Consider the following 23,196-nt stretch of genomic DNA (forward strand, 5'->3'; position numbering starts at 1 on the left):
GTAGGATAGGAATGCGGAGGGGAACCGGGTAAGATAACGCGTCGAGGAATAAAGCTAAGATAGGGTAATGAAAGATAACGGGTCATAACAACGCGAATCCTGCGGATTGCTTTTTCCCCGCGAGCTTGTTCTCATGCTGCCATCTATTGGCGTCAAACTGGATCGAAGATGGTCTCGTCATCCCAGCTGGAGGTGGTGGCGCGGACGGGAACCGGCGGAGTCGTGGCAGCGAGCGCGGACCTATTTCGGGTCTAATTTGGCTTCTGCCGCTCTTTGCTGCGAGGCTACCATGTCTCGGCCAGGCTGGAGATGAACGTGGCGGAAGGGCGGGCAAGCAGTGTGAGAAAAGCAGTATCACCTTGTGAATGTGCTCATGGTTTTCAACAGGTAAACACTTTCCAAGCTGTCCTGATCACAGACGGAGTGTCGTCTTTTGCCCTATTTAACTACCACGAGATCAGCTGGACCACGGGGACAGCCAGCGGAGGGGACCCCCTCACTGGTCTCGGCGGGGTGATGGCCCAGGTGAGGCTCTCATTCCCATATCCCTGTCTCTGTCAAGCCCTGGGACGGCTGCCTGTAACCTGCCCAATGCATCCGTGCTTGCTCATGCCGCTCGGTCCCTCAACTTCCCTGGCACTGGCCTTGCAAGCCCGCTGCCAGGCACAGTGGGACGAGCGCTCCAAAATGTGGCGTCCGCAGCAGTGCCGCAGTTCGTGCAGCTGCCCGCGGGGGTGAGGTTCCTTGCATGAGGGGAGCCTCCCTCCGTCGCTTCCTCGCTTTATCTTGGCCGCTAATGCATACACCCGTAGATCTCTATGTACGTACATACACATATGTATATATATGTACATGGATACATATGTGTATATATGTACATAAACGTGTAAATATACTTCCATACCACTTGTAGCACCTGCTGAGCTTTGCACTCACATCCAGACTACCTGAAAACCGAAATCCCTCAAAAGAGACTTTAAAACCAAAGAAGATAAGATACACTCAGGAGTTATTGTGGGAGACAGAGAAGTGTGGCAATGCAGCGTCGCTTTCCCGTAGCAAAGATGGGTGATGAAATTTGTTCTCTCTCTGTTTTAGGCTGGCTTCAATGGTGGAAATATCACCAACTTCTTTAGCATCCCGGGCTCCAGAACCCCAAACATAGTCAACATCGAAGAAATGACCAACGTTAACGTCCCTGGGCGGTGGGCTTTCAAAATAGATGGCAGAGACATAGATCCGGCCAATGGCTGCAGCCTGAGAGGTAAGGGGGATACAGTGCTGTGGGTTTGTTTGGTTTGGTTTGGTTTAGTTTTTTGTTTGGTTTTTTTTTTTTGAGGGGGTGCAGCGGAGCACAAGGTAACACCATTGGGAAGCTGGTGGAGAGGGGCCTGACTGCTCTGGGCTGCTGCATGATTTGCGTTGTTGTCAAGGCATCCCCTCAAGCTGCAGCTGCAGGGACAGAAACCCATGAGCGGGTTCGGGTCTCGTGCGTGTCTTCAAATTTCTGCATGCAGTGCAAAGTCATCTCCCGACTTCCAGCGATAATTGTCAGTCTGCCCACAGCAAAAGGCTAACGCCTTGACGAGCAGACAGAGGTTTGTCATTTGTGTCAGTGCAGGCATGTCTTATTTGGTGGGAGAGCCTCCTCTCGAGAGGCAGTGTATGCGAAGAAGCCGTCGTCAGCCGCTGTTTGCCCTCTGTCCCCGCTGGCGTTGCTTCTCCCGGGGGATGTCAGCACTCTCGCGGATGGCCAGACCTGGCTCGTGTGGAGTATTTGCGGCAAATTCTCAGGGCAGATGAGGCCTGACTTGGCAGCTCAGAGAAAACCGAGAGGGGCCTGTAAACGCTCAGGAGTCTGCTCTCGGTGTTGCTTTCAACTGCCAGGGAACAAAACTATCGTTGGTGCTAGGTATTTTCTTTCCTGGGATTTCAGTAGCACGGTGTTTCTGTAAGCCTCTGTCCCGAACTGGAAGTCAAGGGTGGGTGGAGCTCGAGCGTTTCCCAGGGATAGAATGCCACCAAGCCATTTTCTAGATTCTGTTCTGTGATGCATGATGGCTGCAACGGGAAAGACCTGGGGACGGCAATTTCCTCTTGCCCCCAGAGTGGAGAAGCTGAGGGTGCGGTCCTGTTTCCCTTGTTTCTGCAGGAGGAGTAGCAGGCTCTCCGGACAGGACAAATCCCGTGCCCCCGCACCAGTTACAGTGTCGGTGCACGTGTCACTGACAGCATGGGGTTATAAAGGGATTAATAAATGCACATAGTGACTGCACAGGGACTCTGTTGCAGAAACATTATTGCATTACCATTCAACAAATAAAAGTGTCAGGAGCATCCGCTGTGCTCCAGGAGTCTTTCTGGCAAGAGAGAATCATCACTTGCCGCCAGACACTGGCGATGTTACCACTCTGAGACACGCGGCGGCTTTATGTCCCAGTTTAGGACCGTACTGAAGAAAGCCCGTGAGACTCTGAGGCTCTTGCAGTCCCAGCGGAGGTTTTGGGTCCAACCGCTCCAGCCACTTCCAGCTGCCAACCCCAGGAAGAAAGGCTGGACTTTGCAAAGGGGCCGAAAGCCAGTCTTGGCTTTGCAGGTGGCGAGGGCAGCGTGGGTAGATCCCGCCACTGGATTTGCATTTCACGGCAGATGGCCAGTCACCCCCCGAGAGAGGAGATGCAGCACAAGGCTTCGGAGGTGAGGGGGCCCACCGTGCCCCATGACACTTGTTTGCCCAAATCCGCTGCACCAGGATGGTTGGTGTGGGAGCCCTCGCAAGCGGGCCTCGCTAAGAGGAGATGTTGTTTGTCGCAGGGAAGCAGAAAATAGCTTTTTTAGTGTGAGGCAGGGAAGGGAATAAAAAGTTTAGGAGAGGTAAGTTCAGGCAGCGCACGCCTGAGAAGTGTGAAAGATGGCCATATGGAGGAGAGGAAAACTCTCACAAGTATTTGCCACCCTTGTTCTCCCGTCTTCTCTCTGCCTCTCACGTCTCTCGCCAGACAAACCTGCCTCCCTTTATAGTACCACCGTGTAACAAGTCCGCTCAGTCTATTGCGGCACAACCACGTGTCGTTTCCCATCGTCACTGGTGTGTGGTGTGGAAGTTACTTATCAGCAGCTCTCATGTTTCATAACTACTACGAGCACTTTCTGAACAGGAGCGAATCGCTTCTGGGCTGCTGATGGCGGAGTCGCTCTCTGACGGTCAAATTTATGTGAACAGAGGAATTATGGAGATGGCAACAAAGCCGAAGCGCAAGCACAGTGACAGCGCTTCAAAATGGCCTCCAAAAGATGAGAGGTTTACCGGTGGACTTTCCCGTTGAGAAAACAGCACTGATGGGTCTTGCATCCGCGATACCAAAGCAGGATGAGGGTGGCAGGCGTCCGAACCGGAAGGAATATCCTTCAAGTTAGCCAGCTCGTGTGGTGTGGCACCAACCCTGGATTTGTGACGGCGCTCGCACCATCCCGCGGACTTGCAGCGTGGGTAGGACTTGAAGGAGACACACCGTACATCAAAAATGAACCTTGCGATGGCAGCACTTTGCTGAGCGTCTCTTGCGAGAAGCCCGCATGAAAAAAGCAGCTGAGAAGCCCGGCAGTGGGATGCCTTGGTGGTGCTCTCGATCGTAGGGCCGGCAGACCCCTCCCAGGACTGACGTGGGGCAGTTAGAGCGTGTTCCTCTGTTTACAGAAGTGCTGTAGCATGGGTCTTTCCCTTTTTGTCTTTCTAGGACAGTTTCTCCGTCAAGGGGAGATCTTCTGGGATAATGCCAACTGCACCACCAAGTGCCGCTGTCTGGACTTCAACAATGAGATCTTCTGCCAGGAGATGGCTTGCGGCCCCTTTGAAGCGTGCGAGCCAAAGACCAAGTTCTTCCAGTGCGTGCCGGTGGAGAGCAGCACCTGCGTGGTGTTCGGAGATCCGCATTACCACACCTTCGACGGCTTCCTCTTTCACTTCCAGGGTTCCTGCTCCTACCTCCTCGCCAGGCAGTGCTGGCCAGGCTCCCAGCTGCCCTACTTCAACGTGGAGGCCAAGAACGAGAACCGAGGCGGCTCCTCCGTCTCCTGGCTGAGGGATATTTTTGTGGAGGTCTACTCACACAAGATTGTCCTCCCAAAGGGCGGCTTTGGGAAAGCGAAGGTAAGAGCCCCGCCGAAACAGGAGAACTTGCCTCTGAGTCAGCGGCAAGACCGTGACAGTGGCCCAGAGAGCGTGGGTGGGCACTTCTGGGCCCCATGCATCCCTCGGAATGGGCACAGGTGACGGGCGTGGCAGCAAATGCCTGCAGCTTGCCAACGGCTGTCCTTCTGCACATGTTCCTAACCCTGAGATCATGTCACGGGGCTGCATGGCTCGTGTTTGCGTCCCGGTAGGAGGGCTAAGCTATTTGATGCGTCGAGTCAGTCTCCTGGTGTTGTTCCTGCAGGTGGATGACTCGGTGGTGTCCCTACCCATCTCTCTGGAACTGGGTGCAATAAAAGTCTACCAAAGTGGCTTGTCCACAGCCCTGGAGACCGACTTTGGCCTGCTGGTGACCTACGATGGACAACACTACGCCTCCGTCTCTGTTCCGGGCACGTACATCAACGCCACGTGTGGTCTGTGTGGGAATTACAATAAAGACCCCAAGGACGATACCCTCCGCTCAGATGGGAGGTTGGCCACGTCCGTGACAGACCTGGGCGAGAGCTGGCGAGTGCCACACCCCGAGCGGAAATGCTCGCCCGGCTGCTTGGACAACTGCAGCTTCTGCGATGCAGCCACCGAGTCTCTGTATTTCACCGCTGAATACTGCGGCTTCATCAACAAGAGCAGTGGGCCGCTGCGGGAGTGCGGCGCTGTTGTGGACCCCACCGCCTTCGTCCACAGCTGCGTCTATGACCTCTGCAGCGCCCGGGATAACAGCACCGGCCTGTGCCAAGCCATCCAGGCGTACGCCGCAGTGTGCCAGGCCCTGGGCATCTCGGTGGGAGAGTGGCGTGCCCAGATGGGATGCGGTAAGCCTTTGCGTGCCCCTGCCGGGAGCTTTCCCCTCTAGAGGAGGGGAGCGATTTCAAGCGTCAGTCCGTATGCCCAGCAGCACATGAGAGGAGCGGGGAGAAATCCAGGGGAGGGGGCGGGGTGAGAGCCGATCGGTCCCTCCTCTCCGCGGCGTCAGACTCCCGCGCCAGCAAAAGGGTGTCATGAGTCAGGCATGAGGCGGGAGCTCCGCATCACTCTGCAGACAGTCAGCTGCCGTGATGAGAGGCGAAGGCTGGGCTGGAAAGGGGACTGGCTGACAGCACGCCCTCCCTGCTTGCAGCATTAAGTAGCCGCAGGTGGCCTGGCCCCTCTGGGGCCGCTTTGGAGAAGCTATCGCTTGCACAAGCGGAAGGGCTGAGGAGGCACGGGAGGGAAACGTAGGGGACGATTCTACTGTCAAGCGGGGCTCCCGGCTCGCTCTGTGTTGCACGTCAACGGGAAAGAGGTAATCGGCCCCGAACTGTGCTGTAATACGGTCCTCGTGTTGTTTGTCTCCCCTGCGCACCCACAGCAATGGCTGTGCGGTGCCCAGAGCTCAGCCGCTACTCGGTGTGCGCCAGCAGCTGCCCTGCCACATGTTCGGACCTCACAGCCCCACTGGCCTGCGCCTTCCCGTGCGCCGAGGGCTGCGAGTGCAATGAGGGCCACGTCCTCAGCGCGGACCGCTGTGTCCCCATCCAGAAGTGTGGCTGCGACGTGGATGGCCGGTACTACGCCATCGGAGAGTCTTTCTGGGCGGCAGCAGACTGCACAGTGGAGTGCCAGTGTGAGGATGGCGGGGAGGCCAGGTGCTTTAACACCACCTGCCCCCAAGGAGAGGTCTGCGCCATCGAGAACGGCTACCGGGGCTGCTACCCCAAGCAGGATAGCCTGTGTTTAGTGGGGCAGAACCAGGTGCTGCAGACATTTGACGGCGTCGCCTTCCCCTATCCGTTGGAGCATTCCTACATGCTGCTCAAAACCTGTCCCGAGCGACCAGACTTTGTTGAGGTAGACATCAGTCAAAAGAAGCCAGGATCTGCTCCCGATGGGCCGCGCATCGTGCGGATCCAGGCAGTTGGCCAAGAGGTGAAGATTGGAGGTGCCAGCCTGTCTGAGATCAAGGTAATGGTGCTGCCATTGGGGCAGCCCACCCTGGGGTGGGAGATGGTGCTTTGCACCGCCTTCCAGTGTCCCTTTGGAGAAAGGCTTGTGGGTCTGCGGGTCTGGACTGTTTTGCTGAGTCGGTGCCTCGAGTGCTATGGTGGCGCTTGGAGGAAGCCCACGTGGGCTGCTGCCACGTGGAAGCCCGTTAGGTACCCGTGAGGTTGTAGTCACAGTGCCGTTATTCCCATCTGCTTGCGGAGTCAGTTCTGGAGACATGCCCGACATTGCAGTTGTCTCCTGCAACTTGTTTTTTTCCCTGGAAAAACATTCTCTGTTCACGGGGCAAAATGCACAGAAACAGCCGTATCCCCTGCCTCGAAGGAGGCTCCTGGCCTCAGAGGGCAGGGTGCGGGTTGAGAAGCGTTCAGCATGCCCAGTGTGGCGCGGACGGGAAAGGCTGCACAAAGTCACGTTGCCCTCCCTGAAGCGTCCCAATCCGCTTGTTACTTGTAGGTGAACGGTTACGACGTGGAACTGCCCTATTTCCACCCTTCCGGCCGCCTGGAAATCTACCGTAGTGACAACGGCACCATGATGGAGTCGGAGGGGCTCCTGGCTATCGGCTACTACGTTTCGGGCCTCCTGGAGATCCGCCTCTCCGCCGCCTACTTCAACTGCACCGGGGGCCTGTGCGGCTTCTTCAATGGCAACGCCAGCGATGAGTTCTGCCTGCCCAAGGGCAAGTGTACGGACAACCTGGAGCTCTTCCTGGAGAGCTGGACCACATTCGATGAGATCTGTAACGGGGAGTGCGGGGACCTCCTGGAGGCTTGCAACAACGACTCGGAGCTGCTCAAGTCCTATAGGAGCCGCTCCAACTGCGGCATCATCAATGACCCCACCAACAGCTCCTTCCTGGAGTGCCACAGCGTGGTCAACGTCTCTGCCTACTACAGGACGTGCCTCTTCCGTCTGTGCCAGAGCGGGGGCAACCTGTCGGAGCTGTGCGACTCGGTGGCACGCTACGCCGGCGCCTGCAAGAACGCCGAGGTGGAGGTTGGCCAGTGGAGGAGCCGCAGTTTTTGCCGTGAGTCCGCCAAAGCTTTCAAGTACCCGGGGTGGGGAGAAGGGGACGTAGACCCCACCAACCTCAGGCAGAGTCTTTTTGTTGGGAGCTTGTGGGCGTATGGAGGTAGAAATGGCATGCCAAAAAGCATGGGCTCTTTTTCCTCCACCTCCTGTCTCGTCTCAGGCGCGTACCACTTACCCACGGGGCGTTCCTCTGTGGCCGAGCCGGAAGACATTCTGTAGCAGAAGGGCTCTTTGGGAGAGAGGCCATGACCTGATGGAGCCGATGGCAGCGTTAGATACCCAAAGTCATAGGAAGGTGTAGAGGTGGAGGAGCCTAAACGCTGGCAACCCAGGGCAATTTTCCTACTTCTCTTCCCTACCGGTCGACCGAAGATCGGCTTTGCCATCGAAAGAGCCACACCTGGCAGAGCTTTCTGCCATGAGGGGTGCTGGCACGTACGCGGCGCTCTCCCGCGTGGTGACAGCAGTTTCTAAGCGGTGCTTGTGCTGGCAGAGATGGATTTGCCAGTGAAGCTATTTCAGGGCGGCGTTTTGGGAGGTGTTGGCAGTTTGATGGTGAGGTGTAGCAGTGTTCCAGAGCTGCGGATGGTGCCTGGCGGCGCTGTACACCACTACGGGAGGATAATTTGAATAACGCTTGTTATTAGCTGTCGCTACAAATTTGCCGTTGATGGGAAAATGTTCCTAATTCAGAAAGGAACGTGAAAGTTCCCCAGTGTGGCAATATGTGGTGGGGAGGTGGCTCCCATCTCTGCCGCGGAGATTTGAGGGAGGCATCCGTTCAGGAGCCCTGGCCTCATACCCTCTGAAATATATGTGGCAGGACAGGGCTGCGATGTGAGGAGGGCGATGGCCGAGAGGGGAAGGGGTTGCCTGGGGAATAGGAAGAGCCAGTGGCCGGCAGGGTGCTGGGACCATTTCCCCTCTTGCTTCCCAGCCTGAAATCAGCCCCTGCTCGCCCCATTCCCACCTGTTGCTGGCACCCCAGCCCCACGCTGACCCGGGGCTGCCAGAGCTGAGAACTCAGGCTCCGCGTTTGTTGGCCTTGCAGCTCTCGCCTGCCTGGAGAACAGCCATTTTGAAGAGTGTGTGAGCTGTGTGGAGACCTGCGAGACCCTGGCCACGGGCCCTGTCTGTGCAGACACCTGTGCGGAGGGCTGCCGGTGCAACGAGGGCTTCGTCCTCCGCGGCGCCCGCTGTGTTCCCCGTGGCGAGTGTGGCTGCAATTTTGAGGGGCGCCAGCTGGCCACCAACGAGACCTTTTGGATGGATGTTGCCTGCCACTTCCTCTGCTACTGCAACGGCTCTGACAACAGCGTGTACTGCGAGAACGTCTCCTGCAAGGACGACGAGTACTGCCGGGAGGAGAATGGCCTCTACTACTGCCACGTCCGCACCGACGCCTCCTGCGTCGTCTCGGGCTATGGACACTACCTGACTTTTGATGGCTACTCTTTTGACTTCCAGAGCAGCTGCGCATTGGTCCTGTGCACCACGATCGCCTGGCCGAGGGCAGAGCGCTCAGACACTTTCCCGGCGTTCACAGTCACAGCCAAGAATGAGGATCGGGACACCTCTCTGGCCCTCTGGGTGAAGCAAGTTGAAGTGGAGGTCTTCAATTACAACATTGTCATCCACCGTGCCTACAAGTACACCGTACTGGTGAGTGCTGGGCCGCGAGGGCAGGGGTTATTTCTTGCCGCCGTAGCTCCCAAACCACGGAGCCATTCCCTGGGCACAAAGCCTTATGGCTCGTGAGGTTTTCCGGGGGTAGGGAAGGGTGTACGCTCGGGCTCGTCCCTAGGGTGCCGCCAGGCACAGCTTTCAGAGAGGGCTTCCATTTTGGAAGCCTTGTTTTTTATGTAGAGGAGAGGCCAGCGGGGACCTTGCTCTGGGAGCACCGAGCTGCCCTCGTTCGTGTCCTGTCACAGCAGCTCTGATTGTCATTCCCGCTGACGGCGTGCCTCGTTTCCTTCCCTGCAGATCAATGACGAGCGTCTCTACTTGCCCCTGAAGCTGGGCCAGGGCAAAGTGAACATCTTTGCCTTTGGCTTTCACATTGTGGTCGAGACTGACTTTGGGCTGAAGGTGGTGTATGACTGGAAGACCTTCCTCTCCGTCACTGTCCCACGCAGCTTCCAGAACCTGACCTACGGCCTCTGCGGCCTCTACAATGGCAACCCCGAGGACGATCTTGTGGCCAGGGGCGGCGCACCGGCCGGTGGCGTCGCTGACTTTGTCCAGAGCTGGGCGAAGCGGGATGCATTCTGCCGTGTGGGCTGTGGCGACCGCTGCCCCGCCTGCGGGAAGGTGGAAGGCTTCTGGAAACCCCAGCAGCTCTGCAGCCTCATCCCAAGCCAAAGCGGCGTCTTCGCCAAATGCCACAGCAAGATCAGCCCCGGCTTCTTCTACAAGAACTGCCTCTTCGACACCTGTGTTGACGGGGGAGCCATGCAAACGGCCTGCAGCTGGCTGCAGAATTACGCCAGCACGTGCCAAACACAGGGCATCGCTGTTACTGGCTGGAGGAATTTCACCTTGTGCTGTAAGTGCTGCCCTGCCTCCAGGCCCTTCTTCCCTAGAGGTGCTTCCCGGGGCCGTCTGCTGCAGCCGCAGTGCTTGCCGGAGCTCACACCGTAGAGGGGTAGCACAGCGGCACGTGGAACGCCAGCGGACGCCCGTTATCTCTGGGCCGTCAACCCGAACTCGTCCTGGCTCCTCGTAGTCGGTGCTGGGGGTGACCCCAGGGATCCTCTCCTTCCCTCAAGCGGCGGGGTGGGAGCGCACGTAGCCGCTGCCAAGCGCGCCGGACTGACCCGTCTGCTAACTGAGGAAGGGGAGGCCGATGGTCCGGCGGCGGGTCCCTCCCGCGCTTGCTGGGTGGGGCGTGGGCATGGGATCTGTTCTGGGGCGCTACATTCTCTCAGAGCTGTTACGAACCGCATGTGGTATAGCGGGAGCGGTGATGGAAAGGAGGAAGCTTTGAGTTCAGAAGGTATCGGCCACACCTCCATTGTTAAGCAGGCGTCACATTAGTTGGCTTCAAAGCCAGGAGTACGTGTTTGCCCTGTTGAAGCCGCCTGCTCTCGTTGATAAGATTACGATGCAGTGTTCAGTTAGGCTCCCGAGGATGGGGGCCATGAACCTTTCTGGCAGCTGATCTATCAGGCAAGTCAGATGCCGAAAATTAATTTTTTGGTTGCTCTTCCTTCCAACGAGCAAACTCGTGGCTTGGAAGTCACCGCTCTCAGGGGATAGGGGCGGCGAGGCCGCCAACCGGCACCCCACACACTAGGTCCCAAACGATCCCTGTGGGGCACGGGGAGAAGTGGCCCGCCCAGGGGTGGGCAGCAGGTCTCACAGGTTTCATGCTCTGATGGCCCAGCTAAAGCGCGTCACCCGCTGAGAGCGCAGAGGCTACGTACGCTGCCTGAAAGGCCCCGGGGCCGGCTCCGACATGCCTCCCGGAGGGAGATGTTAGTCTGGCGTCAGCAAGTAAACTTGTTTGCGGGAGAGCAGGGAGCACAGGGCAACGGGCTCTTGGAAAATTGGCGTGCAGAAGCTCGGAGACAGCGGTGAGTGACGGAGAAGCGTTGCTCAGCTTGGACTAGGCAGCTGGTGAGTGGAGCAGGACGGAAGGACGAAGGCTGCCTTTTGCCTGCCAGGTCACATGCCTGGGAGCTCCTGGTCCCTCTCTGGGCAACATGGTCCACGTTAACCGCCTTGGCAAGGGGAGCCAGCTGTCCGGCGACACTGGCGGCAGGGATTACAGCCTCATGGGGGGCTGGCTGCTGGGTCGGTTTTGTCCGGGGAGCTAACCTGTATCCGTTTTGCACTCTGGTAATATTGTAGCCGTCAGCTGTCCCCCCAACAGCCACTACGAGAGCTGCGTGTCCCTGTGCCAGCCCCGATGCGCCGCCATCCGGCTGAAGAGCGACTGCAGCCACTACTGCGTGGAGGGATGCCGGTGCGACCCTGGGTACGTCCTCAACGGCAAGAGCTGCATCCTTCCTCACGACTGCGGCTGCTACTCCGACGGCAAATACTACGAGGTACGCTGCTCACGTTCTCTTCTTGGCCTTTCTCCTACTCTCTGTCTGATGTTCCCACGCAGCATCTCATGCCCCGAGTGGAGATGGCGATCAGGCCGGGCTGGTACCGGCTGTGAGGCCAGGTCCCTTTGCTGCGGTAGCAGGGTCAGAGCGTCAACCAGAGAAAGTGCTTTGCAACGCCTGGAGGGCCAGGCCCTCTCCTTCCTCAAAATCATATGTGTCTGCCGGTCCCTGTCCATGTTTGAGGATTGCTGTCAAGTCCAGTGTTTTTGCACCAAGCAAGAGTGGGCGGGGAGCGAGGAGCTGTGTGGTGGAATGCTGTGCATCGGGTGGAGGTGGAGAGAGGCGAAGCGGGCTCCGTAGTGAAGCCCTGGCGCTAGCTGGCGGGATGCTTGCTGGCGTTCACCGGGGCCTGGCTGCCCTGCGGCCTCCCGAGTCTCTGAGCCGCGTGTAACGTCGGGACCGGGGTCCAGCTCTGATCTGACTATCTGGCACGCGCTCAGGTCGGGTGGCATACATGTCAGGGGTGCCTGTCCCGCGCCGATCTCATTTCCGGCCTGAGAGTCTCACGCGGCTGCTCTTTTGAAGCTCTGGCGCGAGGAAGGCCGTCATAGAGTGAGGAAGCCTCACTATGAGGGCCTGTGGGAATTACATCTCCTAGAGGAGTGGGAAAGCAGTCAGTAAGACTCCCCAGTGTGAGAGCCCAGTCCCACGCCGGTGATGGCAACCACAGTTGTCGGTGAGGGTAGGGACGATGCAGCGGCAATGCAGGGCTCTCGCGGCTCTAGGGGGTACCGGCGGTAGAGAGGAGAGGGACATCCTCCTGTGGCGTGCCATGTAGCGAGTCTTTCTGTCTGGCAAAACCATCGCATGGCTGTCGGGTGAGGGCAACTCGGGCATCGGGTAGGGACAGGGGGGAACTGGTGTCATGGGGGAAAAAGAGGGTGGTGACCGGGCAGGCTGGCTTTGAGCACCAAAGTCCAGTGTTCTGTACAACCGCGTCATTCTAGGTCTTCAACGTAACAGGGGTTTACTGTTTCACAGGAAGTTTAATTATTTGTAGCTGTCAGCTGTTGCTCAGGGGGTTGATTCAGCAGGCCGTTGCACCAGTGGCACCACTGATATTGTAGCGGGTTGTATTTAGTGTCAATGAAAGCATTCTGTGCGAGGAGTTGTTGGCGAGCCCCATGCCCGTAACGAGCCGGTATCGTGGCGCTGTTGTACGTGGACCCTAGCAGACGTGTTGGCGGTTGGCAGGGCACAAGAAAGGGGTCAAGGAGGTATTCAGCACGCCGCGGTTTCCGCGCGCTTATGAGAGGCGAGGGAGGTCGGTAGGGAAACGGGCGGTTTCCTTGTGCCTGCAGGTAGCAGAGATGTTGCGAGGTAGGCAGCGTGTTCCTCACGCCTTCTTCCGTGCCCTCGTCTCCAGCTCTCGCTTGCCCTGTGGCTGAAGGGTGTAAACCTCAGCCCAAACGTTGGCAGAGGGTAGGGCAGGGCGCCCCAGCCCTGCGGCCGGTGATGGGTCCCTCTTTTAGCCCAAGCAGCTCTTCTGGAACGGGGACTGCACCCGCCGGTGCCGCTGCTTCCGACGCAACCTCATCCAGTGCGACCCACGACATTGCAAGTCTGACGAGGAGTGTGCCCTGCGCAACGGCATCCGCGGCTGCTTTGGCACCAGGAGCTCCTTCTGCCTGGCGGCGGGTGGTGGCGTCTTCCGCACCTTTGATGGAGCCTTCCTCCGCTTCCCCGCCAACTGTGCCTTCGTCCTATCCACCATCTGCCAGAAGCTGCCAGACTTCTCCTTCCAGCTCATCATCAACTTTGACAAGTGGTCCTCGCCTAACCTCACTGTCATCTCTCCCGTTTACTTCTACATCAATGAGGAGCAGATCCTCATCAGCGACAGGAATACCGTCAAGGTAGGTCTTTCCAGGGGCGTCAGTCCCCTCCGGAGCGGGGCTGCGGACTGGGCGGCTCCCGAGCGGAGGAGGGCGGCACATGGGGCCACATGACCGTTTCGGCGAGGGCCCCGCAGAGAGGTCGCCGGGGGGCTCGCGCTCGCGTCCGTAGGTGGAGGCGGCGGGAGGGATGTCGGCCTTGCGTCCTCTCCTGCGCCAGGTGAACGGCAGCCGCGTGAGTGTCCCCTTTGTCACGGGCCTGTCCACGAAGATCTTCAGCCAGGAGGGCTTCCTGGTCATCGACTCCGGCCCGGACATCCAGATCCGCTACAACGGCTTCAATGTCATCAAAATCACCCTTGGGGAGCGGCTGCAGAACAAGGTGTGCGGCCTCTGCGGAAACTTCAACGGCGACCGGATGGATGACTATGCGACTCTGCGGGGGAAGCCGGCAGTCAGCAGCGTGGTGCTGGCGCAGAGCTGGAAGACCGACGGCATGCAGAAGAGGTGAGCGCTCGGCCGGCCCTTCCCCGTGGGGCAGGAGCAGGTGTGGGGCCGGCTGAGATGGGAGCTCCCGCGACATGCTCGGTGTCCGCAGCTGCAACGAGCTACAGTACTCGCAGTACGCCGCCTCCTGCGACAACGTCCAGATCCGGGAGCTGCAAAGCGACAGGTACTGCCTGAAGCTGACGGACATGAAAGGCTTCTTCCAGCCCTGCTACGGCCTCCTTGACCCCCTGCCCTTTTACGAGTCCTGCTTTCTGGATGGCTGCTACAACCACAAGAAGGTCCAGCTGTGTGGCTCGCTGGCCGCTTATGGAGAGGCCTGCCGCACCTTCGGCATCCTGGGCACAGAGTGGATCGAGAAGGAGAACTGCTGTAAGAGAGCTGGGGGCCGTCTGGGTTGAGGGGAGCCACGTCCCGCTGGGACAGGCAAGAGAGGGGCGGGCGGGGTGGGTGTGGCCCGTGGCGGTTGGAGGCCACGGGCTGAGGCTAAAGGGGGTGCTCGCACTCTGTCTCGCGCCGTTTAGCAGGAGCGGTGGAAGACCCTTGTGCGGGCGCCGACTGCCCAAACCGCAGCTGCGAGCTGGATGACGGCGGAGAGCTGTGCGGCTGCATCGAGCCCCCGCCCTACGGGAACAGTGAGTCCTCTGGGCTGGCGCCGAGCGGCGTTGGCGCGCGTTAGGCTGTCGCCCCGCTGGGGCTTCGGGAAGGGAGGCGCCGAGGGCTGGGAACTCTGCCGAGATGGGGCTTTGCGACCATGCGTAGTCAGGATGGGAGCGGTGAGCGGGTTTTCTGGAGCACATGTTAAGGGCGTCTCCAGCTTGGGAGTGCTTTGAGTGGCAGGGACGTCAGATGGGCAAGGCGTGCCATGAGGGATGGTCCATGCCCGTTGTCGGCGGTGGGGAGGAGGGCCTGGCAGGCCGGCGGCCATTTGTGGTGATAGGAAGCCGTCTCATCATCTTCGCTAGCCACCCGTGACATCATTGACGCAGACGTGACCTGCAAAGCTGCCCAAATGGAGGTGTCAATTTCGAAGTGCAAGCTGTTCCAGCTGGGCTTTGAGCGTGAGGGGGTGCGGGTCAATGACCGCCGCTGCCCCGGCATCGAAGGGGAGGACTTCATCTCCTTCCAGATCAACAACACGAAGGGCAACTGTGGGAACGTGGTGCAGGTAGGCACGGGGCCCGTGGGGCTGGGAGCAGCAGCCAGGCTGTTCATCTCGGGCGTCTTCTCATTTGTGCGAACTCGATGGCAGAGGAGGCAGGGCAACGTGATTTGGGGAGGCAGCTCGATGGAGCAAAAGGGACCTGGCAGTCGGTAGGCAGCTGGAACACGCATGTAGCTCTGGCCATCAATTGGGGCGGCTCGTACTCAGGCGGAGGTCGTGGGCGGGCTTTGTGGCGTGCCGTCTTTCGGCATAGGGTCACCATCGTCTCGCTGATTGGCGTCCCAGTCCAGAGGGTGCAGGAGGGGACAGAGGAGTAGGCGGGAGGCTGAGGAGAGCGGTCTGCGTATCCAGAGGCATTACGTACGCAAAGAACTCATCGGTATGGGGAGGGGTGTCAGGGCAGCCGGCTTCGCACCAGCCGGGTGCCCCTCCTCTGCAGCAGTCCGGCACAACATCGGGGCAGGGACACGTGTCGCATCAGGAGTAAGAACCTGACGCGTGGCTGGGGAAGCCCTCCCATCAAGTTGCGAGGTTCAGAAAGGACCCCTCAGCTTTCTAAGCTCCTCTCAGAGAAGAGTCTAGGTGGGGCTAGGTCCAGTCTTAGTCCCTCAGGCTCGGTCAATGATTTACGTCTAAAGGATCATGCAGGTAGCCCCTTATCCGAGTCGACGTTTGCCTGTCAGAGCCCTCTCGAGGACTTCCATGGAGATGGCTTCGCGAAGGTGAAAAGATAGAGGTTTCTCAGGGCGAAGATATACCGAAGTCGCGATTGCCGTCGATAAAGACACTTACTGCGACGACTGAGCTCGCGGTCCGAGTTTGGCACTTTTTGTTACCGCTATTTTCCTGGGGAACCTCCAACGTCATTGGACGCGTGGATCTTGCCCAAGGGGCGTCCCTGCTCGGGGAGGAGGGAGGTCCAGGGCCATCATCCCGGCTGGTGGTTGGAGTTCTTGTCCTCAAAGCGGGGGGTTCTAAAGGTCACATTTACGCTCCGGGTGAGGCGGGAGCGAGTGGATTGTTGTGCGCCGGTCAGCCCTCGGCAGGGGTCCAGAGGGTTGGCGTGGCCCAATGAGTCGGTCTGGGGAGGGGGAATTTGGTACCGACATACGGGGGTCTTTGCGGCTTTTTTGAAACGGCATCAGGCTGCGAGCCCTTCACCTCGCCCCGGGCGTCGCTCAGTAATGATGGACCGTCGGACCGCGGCCCGTCACGGTCGCTTCTGTGAGATCGGCTAAGCGCATGGCTTGAGACAAAGCCCGCCGTTCCCTGCTGACTCGGTGACTTACAGGTCCAGCATCCCACAGCATGTGTCAGCACGAGCAATGCTCGGGAGGCCCTTTTGTGGGGTGGAGGGGCAGGGAAAACAGGGGCAGGTCTCATACGGTAAGGCGCTGCCCGGCCGCTCCTAGCCCAGCCGCTCCTAGCCCCGCCGTTTCTAGGCCTGCTGTACCGTACCTTTTCTGGCCCAAGGTGGCAAAGCGGCAGGGCTGGGCCCTCGACATTGTGTGGCTCGTTTAGGGGCCAACACGTTCATTAAGAGTGGGGCAGAGGAGACGGCCGGTATGGAGCCACGCCGCACATTCCTTCTGCAGTCAAATAGCACACACATAGTGTACAAGAACACGGTGTGGATCGAGAGCGCAAACAACACGGGCAATATCATCACCCGGGACCGGACCATCAATGTGGAGTTTTCATGCGCCTATGAGCTGGACATCAAGATCTCCCTGGATTCGGTCGTGCGGCCGATGCTCAGGTAGGAGCTGGGGTGGGGACTGTCCTGTCACACACCTGTGCAGGGGCGAAGGGCGAGGCGGCGAGTCAGAGGTTCTGTAGCCTTTCCTCTGTCCGAGCCGGTGGTTTTTTTTGTCATCGTCAGCGTGATTAACCTGACGGTGCCGACGCAGGAAGGAAGCTTCACGACCAAGATGGCCCTGTACAAGAACTCGTCCTACAAGCATCCATACCGGCAGGGCGAGGTGGTGCTCACCACCCGGGACGTGCTCTATGTGGGGGTCTTTGTCGTCGGGGCCGATTCCAACCACCTGATCCTGATGCTGAACAAGTGCTACGCGACCCCCTCGCGGGACAGCAACGACAAGCTGCGCTACTTCATCATCGAGGGAGGGTGAGGGACTGCGGGCCAGGCAACCCGGCATGCCCCTTTGTATTTTGTTGTGTCTGTTGGGCAGGGCACGCGAAGGGGCGCCAGTTTTGGTCAGAGCAGGGGACCTTTCGCTTGGCAAGACGGTCAACCGAGATCCGGGGAGGTTGGGCAACAGGGGAGCGCGCGTCGTTAGCGCAGGAGTTTGTTTACTCGGCGCAGAGGTCGCGGAGGCCCCACCCACAAAGCAGCGCCGGCCATGGACAGAGGCAGCCTTCCTTGTGTCACCAATGCCGCAGACACCAGGGCGGGGCGCAGATCATGTTGGAGGCGTCTCGGCAAGCGGGAGTGTGACAAAGACGGACGCGCCGGAGAGCGGTCCTGCTACCGCGGTGGGTGGGGCGCAATGCCCTCGTCCAGAGGAGGCAGGCGCGGCTGAATCCAAGTGCCACGCTGCGGGACCTGGGGCCTGATGGGGACGGGGTCGAGCGGCGGCCTTCGCAGATGGGTCCCGGTTGCGGGAGGGCCAGAGCGAGCGTCGTGGCTTCACGCAGGTGCCAAAACGCGAAGGACAACACCATTGGCATAGAGGAGAACGGGGTGTCGCTGACGTGTCGCTTCCACGTCACTGTCTTCAAGTTCATCGGGGATTATGACGAAGTTCACCTCCACTGCGCTGTCTCGCTCTGCGATTCGGAGAAGTACTCCTGCAAAATAGTAAGTGGGGCGAGTGTGGGTCGCTCACTTTGGGGGGGCTCCAGCAGAGCCCGGCCAAGTCGGCGTTGGAGAGCGGCCGGAGATGTAGCCCCAGGGGCGAGGCCCACAGCGTCACGCTTCCTTCTAGGCCCCAGGAGGAGAGCTCTGCCACGGGCAGGTCGCCCAGGGACCTGTGGTCTCTGAGCCCGGTAGCGGGGTCCCTTCGGGAGCTGGGCCGGAGGGGTATGGAGGGGGCCCTCAGGGCAGGGGCCGAGCATGATGGAGGCGGCGTTTATCCCCGTGTAGAACTGCCCTCGGCGCACGAGGATGGCTGGCGCGTTCGCCGAGGAGCCCGAGGAGCAGGTCCTCTCGGTGGGGCCTATTAGGAGGAAGCGTAAGTGCACATGACCCTGGGGAAGGCTGTGGGGTTCCCACTGTCATCTGGGTGGAGACCGGCAGCGCGCTGCAGGGCTCCAACCAGGCGTGGCGGGATGCCGGGTCGAGGGAGGGAGCCCGTGTGCGTTCCTTTGAGCAGGAATTGGGACGAGTGCAGGAGAGCGCTCGCGGGGCCGTCACCATCGGGAGGTGAGGGCAGAGGGCGTGCGGGTGCCAGTCGTGCAGGCTGCGTCCGGGGTCCACCTCGCTCGGGTGCGTGTGTTCCCGGGGACAGGCGGTCGGTCGCACGGGAGATGGCGCAACAGCAGGGCGGGTGGTGGGAGCCCAGGGCGGTGCAGGGCGCTCCATTTGCGGTCCCGTGCCGTGGGCACTCCTCTTTGTCTTCCCATGAGGTTCCTGGAGGGTGGCGAGCATCGGCCTAGGTGTTGCTTTGGGGTCACGGGGGGTGACGGGAGCCTGGCCCAGTCCTAGTGTGGTCCCCACGCCATGTGCGATGTCAGGGCATGCCCGGCAAGTGACCGGTGCACCGTCGCGAGCCCTGTTGTCGTAGCAGGGGGCACGGGATTGTGCGTGCTAGGCGGTCAAGAGCCGGGGGCTTGGGGTCTGGGACCGTTGCACAGGTGTCCTCCTTTGCTCTTTGTGCCCAGGGTCAGACTGGTGCGAGGACAACGGAGGCTGCGAGCAGATCTGCACGAGCCAGGTGGACGGGCCCCTCTGCAGCTGCGTGACAGGGACGCTGCAAGGGGACGGCAAGAGCTGCAGGGGCAAGTACCAGCAGTGGTGTGAGAGGAGTCGGGGCGAGCCCAGCTGGGGGCCCGCCTAGTACAGGAAGGCGGCCAGAACGTGCGGCACATCCCAGACAGGAGAGAGGCGCAGGGCGGGGAGCCGGGCATGCGTCGTGGCACCTGAGGGCCGCGAGTCTGACGATGTCAAACTGAAGAGGTGGCGGGTGGTCTGTTGTGAGGGTGGCGACAGCGTGTAGCGTGGTGTGGGGCTGTGGTAGAGTAGAGGCGAGGCCACGGGTAGAGTCTGGACGCCACCTAAGGGTCTCACGGGAAGGGAGGCCAGCGACGAGAAGGGGCACCCGGGATGGCGCAGGACCGGCGTGCTTGGCAGGGTGCCCGGGGTGTCGGGGGGGAGGGAGGAACCCGTCTTGTGCGGGCCGGGGCCCTGGCTCATGAGGGTCTCATTGTCGTGTTGGCAGCCTCCAGCTCTTCGGGGGAGCGCCGCGCCCGAGTGACCCTCCTGGTGGCGGCCCAGCTCTGGCTGTGGCTGTGCGCAGCTCCGCGGGACCCGACCTCGTAGGCGCACCTCCGCCGCCCAGCCAAGCGCCGTTCTCATGTTGGCCGGAGTCTTTGTAGTGTAGGAGATAGCAGCCCCACGGCAGCCAGCCTGCCACCAACCCGTCCCGCCACGAGGAGGCGAGAGAGGGACTTGACTCAGAGAGAGATCAGATGCTGACCCGGACGCGACGGTGCTGCGCAGCAGGTGCCGCGAAGGCAAGGCGTGCCCGGACGTTTGCTGGCGTCAATGCGGGACTCGGGGCTTTTTTTGCAGGTTTCTGGCATCGATGTGGGACTTGGGGTGGGTTTTTCCATAGAATCCTAGAATCCTTAAGGTTGGAAAAGACCTTTGAGACCGTCGAGTCCAACCATCAAGCCAACACGGCCCTGCCCGCTAAACCACGTCTCGAAGTGCCACGTCTACACGTTTTTTGAACACCTCCGGTGACAGTGACTCCGCCGCTTCTCTGGGCAGCCCCTGCCGATGCTTGACTGCTCTCTCGGTCAAGACATTTTTCCTAATATCCAGTCTAAACCTGGTGTGCAGGTGCAACTCGAGGCCCTTTTCTCTTGTCCTATCGCTGGTTACTCGGGAGAAGAGACCGTCACCCGCCTCGCCACAAGCCCTTTTCTGGTAGTTGCGGAGAGCGATGAGGGCTCCCCTCAGCCTCCTCTTCTCCAGACTCAACCACCCCGGTTGCCTCAGCCACTCCTCATCGGACACCTTCTCCAGACCCCTCGCTGGCTCCATCGCCCTTCTCCGGACACACTCCAGCACCTCAACATCCTTCTTGTAGCGAGGAGCCCGAAACCCAATGCAGTATTCGAGATGCGGCCTCAGCAGTGCCGAGTACAGGGGCACGATCGCTTTCTTACTCCTGCCGGCCACGCTATTGCTGGCCAGGATGCTGTCGACCTTCTTGGCCACCCGGGCATGCTGCCAGCTCACGTTCAGCCAGCTGTCGACCGGCTCCCGTGAGTCCTTTTCCGCCGGGCAGCTCTCCGGCTGCTCTCCCCCGAGCCCGGAGCGTTGCGTCGGGGTCGTTGCGACCCGAGTGCGGGACCTGGCGCTCAGCCTTGTTAAACCTCCTACAACTGACCTCGGCCTGTCGATCTGGCCTGTCCAGATCCCTCTGCGGAGCCATCCTGCCCTCAGGCAGATCGGTGCTCCCGCCCGACTTGGTGCCGCCCGTGAACTTACCGAGGGAGTGCTTGATCCCCTCATCCAGACCATCGATAAAGTTATTAAGTGAGACCAGCCCCGGTACCGAGCACTGGGGAACGCCGCTCGGGACCGGCCGCCCGCTGGATTTAACTCCGGTTCCCCACGACGTTCTGGGCTCGGCCGTCCTGGTGGTTTTTGACCCAGTGAAGAGTACGCCTGTCCGAGCGCCGAGCTGCCGGTGTCTCCTGGAGAATGCTGTGGGAGCTGTCAAAGGCTCTTCTAAAGTGCAGGGAGACAACGTGCACAGCCTCTCCCTCATCCACCAGGAGAACCCGGCCATAGAGGGAGATCGGGTCGGTCGAGCGGGACCTGCCTTTTATGAACCCGTGCTGCCTGGGGCTTGTGCCGCACGTGCCCCATGAGTGGCATGGAGAGGAACTGCTCCGTTATCTTTCGCAGTCTGTTAAGCGGGACTGCTGAGAAATGATGGCGAGTGGCTCAGCGAGCTCCTCCACCGGCTCCCTCGGTACTCTCTAGTGGATCCCATCAGGCCCCATAGACTTGTGGGTGTCCAGGTGGCGTAGTGGGTCCTGCTGGATTACGGGGAGTTTATCCTGCTCTCTGTCCCCATCTTCCAGCTCAGGGGGCCGAAAACCCCGTGGATACCTGGTCTGGCTATTAAAGACTGAGGCAAAGGTGGCATTAAGTACTTTAAAAGGCGGCCTTTTCCTCAGCCTTGGTGACAATGTTGCCCCTCGCATCCCATATCTCTTTTTGTTGTTAATATATGTGTACAAACATTTTTTGTTATCCCTTACGACCGAGGCCATATTGAGTTCTAGCTAGGTTTTTGCCTATCTAATTTTGTCTCTGCATGACGTAATGTTAATTTATCAGAAGCCCCAGTTAACAGGGGAGGTCCCAGATGACCGGAGACTTGCCAACATGACGCCCATCTGCAGGACGGGCCGGAAGGAGGATCCCGGGAGTTACAGGCCCGTCAGCCTGACCTCAGGACCACAGAAGATTATGGACCAGTTGCTCTCCGGGCCACTCATGGGGCATGTGCGGCACAACCGAGGGATCAGGCCTGAGGCAGCATGGGTTCGTAAAAGGCAGGTCCTGCTCGACTGACCCGATCTCCCTCTATGGCCGGGTTCCCCGCCTGGTGGACGAGGGAGAGGCTGTGCACATTGTCTCCCTGCACTTTAGAAAAGCCTTTGACAGTGTCTCCTACGGCATTCTCCGGGAGACACTGGCGGCTCGAGGCTCAGACAGGCGTACTCCTCGCTGGGTCAAAAACCGCCAGGACGACCGAGCCCAGAATGTTGTGGGGAACCGGAGTTAAATCCAGCGGGCGGCCGGTCCCGAGCGGCGTTCCCCAGGGCTCAGTACCGGGGCTGGTCTCACTTAATAACTTTATCGATGGTCTGGATGAGGGGATTGAGTGCTCCCTTGGTAAGTTCACGGGTGACACCGAGTCAGGCGGGAGCGTCGATCTGCCTGAGGGCAGGATGGCTCTGCAGAGGGATCTGGACAGGCCGGATCGACGGACCGAGGTCGGTTGTACGAGGTTTAACAAGGTTGTGTGCCAGGCCCTGCACTCGGGTCGCAACAGCCCCATGCAATGCTCCGGGCTGGTGGAAGAGCAGCCGGAGAGCTGAGGAGCAGAAAAAGATCTGGGGTGCAGGTCGAACAGGGGAGTAGCAGTGGCGGCCGGCGGGGCCCGGGCCGTGCGTGAGGCGGAGTGGCGGGAGCCTCAGCACAGGGTCTAAGCCAGAGAGGCCTGAGGACACAGAGAAGTTGCAGTCCTTTATTTGCAATACACGTTGTGAAGCCTTTCTAGAGCACGTCTACGAGTTCTGTGTGCAAGAGACCTGCAGCTGAAGAGAAAATTCTGAGCGGAGTGCTGTGAACCAGTCCGGCTGTTTTTTTGCATGTTTCCAGCATCAATGTGGGACTCAGCTGGGGAGGCATTTTTTGCAGGTTTCTGTCATTGACGATCGACGTGGAATTTTGGGGGTTTGTTTGTGCCTTGCCATCATCGAGACGGGACTTGGAGGAGGGGTGGGGCTCTTTGCAGCTTTTTCCCAGACTTTCCCTTGTAACGTGCCCCATCGGTAGCACAGGACGGGCCAGAGCGCGTGACGTCCCCTCGCACGGATGGTCCCCGGGAGCTGCCATCGGCACCTTGTGAACACGCAGACTTGGCCAGAGGTAAGCGTCACGGGCTGGAGCCGAGCGTCGTCAGAAGTCACGACGCCTTGGGAGTGCGTCGTCTGCTGGCTCTCCAGAGCCGAGATGTCGTGCAGGCATGCAGCCGCAGGCCGACCTCATCTCCGGGGGTCCGAGAAGCCCGTTAGCGCGCCGCAGTGGTGGGAAGCCGTTCCCCGTGTTTGGAAAGAGCTGCTTGCTGGGGGGTGGGAACGAAAGCTAGGGACATGAGGGACGGAATTTCCTCTCGTGTTTGTGTGGTGTGCCGCGGCAGAGTTTTTTGAGGGCGAGAGCGAGGTTGGTGTCTGGCAGCGTGGGGCAGCGTTGGGGTGCCCGGTGGAAGAGATGAGAGCGGCCTTGGGGTGCCGGGGGGGAGCTGTCTGCATCGGTGTCTTGTCTCGTGTTTGTACTCCTCTGTGAAATGGCCGCGTGGGAATAAAAGGCTTTGTAATCCTTCGTAAGTGGTGTGGTCTTGCGCGACAGCAGCGAGGACGCGACGAGGC

The 23,196-nt window shown here is 59.8% G+C and overlaps 1 protein-coding gene across 1 annotated transcript in view; it reads left to right on the plus strand.

Moving 5' to 3' along the window:
* LOC309412976 (alpha-tectorin-like) overlaps positions 1 to 19,423 on the plus strand; it is a gene marked incomplete at its 5' end in the record, with an annotated part of 28,329 nt that extends 8,906 nt beyond the window's left edge. Inside the window, 20 exons of the mRNA XM_082010034.1 lie at positions 388 to 525; positions 1,099 to 1,264; positions 3,738 to 4,150; positions 4,437 to 5,007; positions 5,544 to 6,136; positions 6,632 to 7,205; positions 8,262 to 8,872; positions 9,194 to 9,755; positions 11,063 to 11,262; positions 12,798 to 13,181; positions 13,381 to 13,667; positions 13,759 to 14,039; positions 14,192 to 14,302; positions 14,633 to 14,835; positions 16,428 to 16,591; positions 16,715 to 16,963; positions 17,494 to 17,656; positions 17,942 to 18,029; positions 18,679 to 18,795; positions 19,236 to 19,423. Coding sequence (XP_081866160.1) covers positions 388 to 525; positions 1,099 to 1,264; positions 3,738 to 4,150; positions 4,437 to 5,007; positions 5,544 to 6,136; positions 6,632 to 7,205; positions 8,262 to 8,872; positions 9,194 to 9,755; positions 11,063 to 11,262; positions 12,798 to 13,181; positions 13,381 to 13,667; positions 13,759 to 14,039; positions 14,192 to 14,302; positions 14,633 to 14,835; positions 16,428 to 16,591; positions 16,715 to 16,963; positions 17,494 to 17,656; positions 17,942 to 18,029; positions 18,679 to 18,795; positions 19,236 to 19,336 — 5,976 coding nt within the window. The 3' untranslated portion in view covers positions 19,337 to 19,423. The remainder of the gene's footprint in view (positions 1 to 387; positions 526 to 1,098; positions 1,265 to 3,737; positions 4,151 to 4,436; positions 5,008 to 5,543; positions 6,137 to 6,631; positions 7,206 to 8,261; positions 8,873 to 9,193; positions 9,756 to 11,062; positions 11,263 to 12,797; positions 13,182 to 13,380; positions 13,668 to 13,758; positions 14,040 to 14,191; positions 14,303 to 14,632; positions 14,836 to 16,427; positions 16,592 to 16,714; positions 16,964 to 17,493; positions 17,657 to 17,941; positions 18,030 to 18,678; positions 18,796 to 19,235) is intronic.
* Positions 19,424 to 23,196: the final 3,773 nt, after the last annotated feature.

Source organism: Phaethon aethereus (genome assembly GCF_964289735.1).
Source record: "Phaethon aethereus genome assembly, chromosome: 23".
In the NCBI taxonomy this organism is placed as follows: Eukaryota; Metazoa; Chordata; class Aves; order Phaethontiformes; family Phaethontidae; genus Phaethon; species Phaethon aethereus.